General features: G+C 37.7%; 1 protein-coding gene across 3 annotated transcripts in view; it reads right to left on the bottom strand.

Annotated features, from left to right (window-relative positions):
* The window catches only part of Mindy2 (MINDY lysine 48 deubiquitinase 2), a 54245-nt gene that overhangs the window by 27563 nt on the left and 21963 nt on the right, over positions 1–4719 (bottom strand). For 2 of the 3 annotated variants that reach the window (XM_031343343.1, XM_031343344.1), the window contains exons 3-4: positions 3381–3445; positions 306–464 (exon numbers count right to left, since the gene is read on the bottom strand). In XM_031343343.1, the coding sequence (XP_031199203.1) occupies positions 306–464; positions 3381–3445 (224 nt within the window). The remainder of the gene's footprint in view (positions 1–305; positions 465–3380; positions 3446–4719) is intronic. The other variant, XM_031343345.1, reaches the window with a different exon arrangement.

Here is a 4719-nt window from a genome sequence, read left to right on the forward strand (position 1 = left end):
TATATATACATATATAAATGTTTTGCCTCCATGCACGTCTGTGTCCCAGAGGCATGCCTGGTGGTTGTATGGGTGTATATATATATATATATATATATATGTATATACACATATATAAATGTTTTGCCTCCATGCACGTCTGTGTCCCAGAGGCATGCCTGGTGGCTGTATGGGTCAGAAGAGGCCTCTGCATCCCCTGGAGCTAGAGTTACAGGTAGTTGTGACCTGTCTACAGTAGCCAGTGCTCTTAACTACTGAGGCATCTCTCCAGCCTCCTATGCATATATAACTCAAATTCTACTTACCTGAGGGTCTACTAACCACCCATGATACAAAGGAATATCTAGAAGATCAAAGACTATGCACTCTGGTGTGTACTCGAAAACTCGTACCCCAGTGAACCTGACATTCACGTCCAGGCCTGTCTGCAGTTTGTGCAAGATCGCCATAGCATCACTCATATTCTGAAAATAAAAAGGGAAGAAGTAGAGTTCAAAAGAATAATTACTATAAAAAATGTTGTATGTGGTGACATGTGCCTGTAGTCCCCATACGGTTCTCATTTGAGCCCAAGACTTCCAGACTAGCCTAAGCAACACACCAAGACCCTGTTTCTTAAAAAGAAAAGAAAAAAGACCCAAGTTGTTCCCATCAATGCTTTTATTTTCATTTTCTGATTTTTTTTTTGGGGGGGGACAGGGTTTCTCTGTATAGCCCTGGCTGTCCTGGATCTCACTCTGTAGACCAGGCTGGCCTCGAACTTAGAAATCTGCCTGTCTCTGCCTCCTAAGTCCTAGGACTAAAGGCGTGTGCCACCACCGCCCAGCTCTGATTTTATTTTATTCATTTCTTTTATTATAGTCCTACAGCACTAGGAATCAAACACAGGACTTTGTACATATTAAATAAACTACATCTTCAGCCCTGTAGCTGACTTTCAGTCCTCCACCCTCTGCCTCCTGATCTATTAGAATGAATGATGTGATATTTGCCACAGCAAGCTTAAACAAAAGTCTGTTTTACAAGCACATTTGCAATCATTTAAAAACCTGTCAGGCTGAAGGTACAGCTTAGTGGTACAGTTACCTTGTATAAAGTTCTCATTAAATACCCTACAACTACAAAAATAAATAAATGAAATAAAAAATGAAATCCTGTTGCCATCCATGCATATTGTGTTTCCTTACACTGTGAAGGTCTTTATCTATTTGGCAAAGCTAGGAATTTACCACATGGGTTCCAGGAATTCAACTCTTTTATGCCCTGAATCATCTCAGTGGAATCACGGTATGTTTGCCGTAAGCCCTCAGCTAGCCTTTGTCTCAAAGTGCAACAGAGCTTTCCTTCCACTCTTCAGGAGTCCGAGCCACCATAATGCCTGGCTTTTGAAAGGGACAAATATGCTGCTGTCACCTTCAAACACTTGTCAGATGGATCCTTAGGTCCTCCAACAGAAGTAAAATGACACCAGGATGATCACCCACTACTTTGAATTTCAGTTTTGGTGTTATCAAAAAATATATCACTGAGTTCAATAAGAAATTATATAAACTTTATATTTGAAATAAATTGAACCTTATAATGTCATACTTATAAAATATTATTTTTTATGTGGACATAAGTAAGTCATGAGATTATAAAGAGGACTTGGAAAGGGGAAGATGAAAAGTGTGGCGGTAGGGGGAGGAGGAAAGAAATGACATTAATGAATTCATGAATGCAGGAATTAATGAAGCAGGAAGGGCCACTGGGGAGAAGGGGGCCAGGGAAGGGGGAGGGCATGAGAAGGTAACCTAAGAACAAGCATGAATGAAAATTTCATGATGTAACACATTACTTTCTATGCTAACTTAAAAAAAACAATTAAAATGTCATTTATTGGTTTTATATACTAGAAGCAGATGTAAGATTTCATTGAGAAAGAGGTTTCTACTGCTAAAAACTGTTGGAAAAATCACTGCTCTAGGGGTGGTGGTGGCTCAGTGGTTAAGAGCAGCACCCAAATGACATCCTCACAAAGACACACATGCAGGCAAAACACCAATGCACACAAAAATTTAAAAAGTAGTCACTGCTCTAAGCTATGAATTCTCCTAGGAATTTTTGGGAAAGTTACTGAGTAGTAAATCCAGGTCCTCTGAGTTATGCTCCAGTCTTTTCTAACAAAATTTAAATCAGCACACAAAGCTATAGATTATCTATAATGCAAGATGTTGGTTTTTCAATTGTATTACAAGATTATATGAACATTTAAATTCAAGAAACTTTGTAAGTTAACCCCAGCACAAACTCTGTGAGTTCAAGGCCAGCCTGGTCTACATTGTGAATTTTGTTTCCTGATGTGAATTTGGGCCTGATGACTGTTTTGTTACTCTGGCTTTTGAGACAGGCTCTCACTACGTAGCTCTGGTTGACATGGAACTCTATACAGATCAGGTTTTACTATGCCCAGATGATCACATATTTTCAAAGTTGATTGACAGTGAAAATGAATCCCGAGTGATGTTCATTTCGTCAACAGTAGAAATGATGATTCTCCTTTCGACAAAAAGAAGTCAATTTTTAATCCCAGTACCCAGCAGGCAGAAGGCAGAGGTAGGTCACCCTATGAGTTTGAGGCCAGCCTGGTCTACAGAGTGAGTTCCAGGACAGCCAGGGCTATACAGAGAAACCCTGTCTCAAAAAAAAAAAAAAACAAACAAAAAAAAGTTAATTTCCTTTTCTATTAACAAACACAAAGAATACTGAGGAAAATGAAGTTTGCTTGTTTCCTCCCAGCTTTGGGACTGACTTTCCTACTGTGTCTTTACTATAGAACAGCATCTCAAATGGATGTACCAAAAAAATGTAGACCTGTTGAAATTATACAATTATAGAGTGTGTCCTGACATCTCAGGCAACATTTACTCAGCTTAATCTTGAGCATAACTTGAGGTCTGGCAGAGCATTTCCATGGCATGTACAAGGTATTGAATTCAATTCTCACACTGGAAAAATGATAATCACTTAAATCATACAAGAAAGGAAAAACCAATGACAAATTTACTTGAGAGTAAATTTTTCAAGGAAATGTCATTATCCTGTACAGATTTATAAGATGGTACCAATAAATCACTAGCACATACATGCATAGAAAACAGGAATCCAAAATTATGGCTTTTGAATCAAATATGGCTTTGAGCTAAGAACTATTTTTACATTTTAAAGTGTAGTTTTTAAGAAAAAAAAAAAATAAGCAGTAGACTTGAACTTAAGTGGCTGGCAAAACTTAACACATTTACTCTCTAGTCCTCTATAGAAAAAGTTTCAAATCACAAAGATCAATGTGTAAATTCATAATACAGAATTACATATTTTAATATAAAAGTCATGTTTATTACCTGTTCATAATTTACACGTTGAATTTCTGAGATTTCTTTTGGCTTTGCCTCAAGCATGTAATCACCTGTAAAAAGAAATTAAGAATTATTGCCTTTAAAAATATCCTTCTTATAAAATATTTTAATTATAAACTTTAAAATATATATATACACTGTAGCTATCTTCAGACACACCAGAAGAGGGCATCAGATCCCATTACAAATGGTTGTGAGCCACCATATGGTTGCTGGGAATTGAACTCAGGACCTCTGGAAGAACATTCAGTGTTCTTAACTACTAAGCCATCTCTCTAGTCCCTAGCTATAAACTTTTAAACATTGCAGCAACAGGTTGCTTTTAAAGTTGGTCCCTTAGTTCTATCCAGAGAAAGTCAAAGTGAACTGTTTGCCTTAGATAGTTTTCAATGTACACAGTATAATGGCCATGAACTTTCCCTTGCTTTCTCCCTTTCTTCTATTTTGTGGACTGAACCTAGGGCCCTATTCATGGCAGGCAAGCACTCTCCCCACTGAACTATATTCCCATCCCCCTTTAAATAATAATAATAAAAAACCCATATATATGGGTGTTTGCTAGCATGTATATCTGTGTACATGTGTGTCTGATGCCAAGAAGAGGTAGGGTGTCAGAGGGCATTCCTAGAACTGTGGTTACAGAGGGTTGTGAGCTGCCATGTGGGTGCTAGGAGTCAAACCTAGGTCCTCTGCAAGAGCAGAAAGTGCTCTTAACCACTGAGCCATCTCTCTAGCTCCTCTTTTAGTCTTTAAGATAAAGTCTCACTGTGTTACCCAGGCTGGCCTTGAATTAGAGATCCTCCTGCTTTAGTCTCCTGAATAACTAGATCTGGAGGTCTAGGCTATAAGTCCCAACTTGTATATTCTTTTATCTTATATTTACAATATATTTGTGCATCTTTCTATGACCCATAGAGATCCCAAAGAATTCACCAACTTCAATTGCTATAAATAATTTGACTACTTCTTCAGTGATCTCACAAACTATAGATGCTATCATTTTTTAATACATGTAAAACTTTTCAATATATTTTTAAATACTTAAAAAATATGATGACACTTTTATTATATAGTATCTTTCTGGTTTCTTTTTCTCTATATACACATACACACACACACACACACACACACTTTTAAGTTTTTATTTCTGTGTATAGGTTTCTTGCTGCATGTGTGTCTGTGCATCATATGGGTATCTCAGAGGCCAGAGTGTGTCAAATCCCCTGGGACTAGAATTATAGACAGCTGTGAGCCATTTCCTGGTGGGTGCAATTGAACTGGATCCTCTGAAAGAGTAGCTATTGTTCTCTCTCTCTCTCTCTCT

Source organism: Mastomys coucha, unplaced genomic scaffold, assembly GCF_008632895.1.
Source record: "Mastomys coucha isolate ucsf_1 unplaced genomic scaffold, UCSF_Mcou_1 pScaffold23, whole genome shotgun sequence".
Taxonomy (NCBI): Eukaryota; Metazoa; Chordata; class Mammalia; order Rodentia; family Muridae; genus Mastomys; species Mastomys coucha.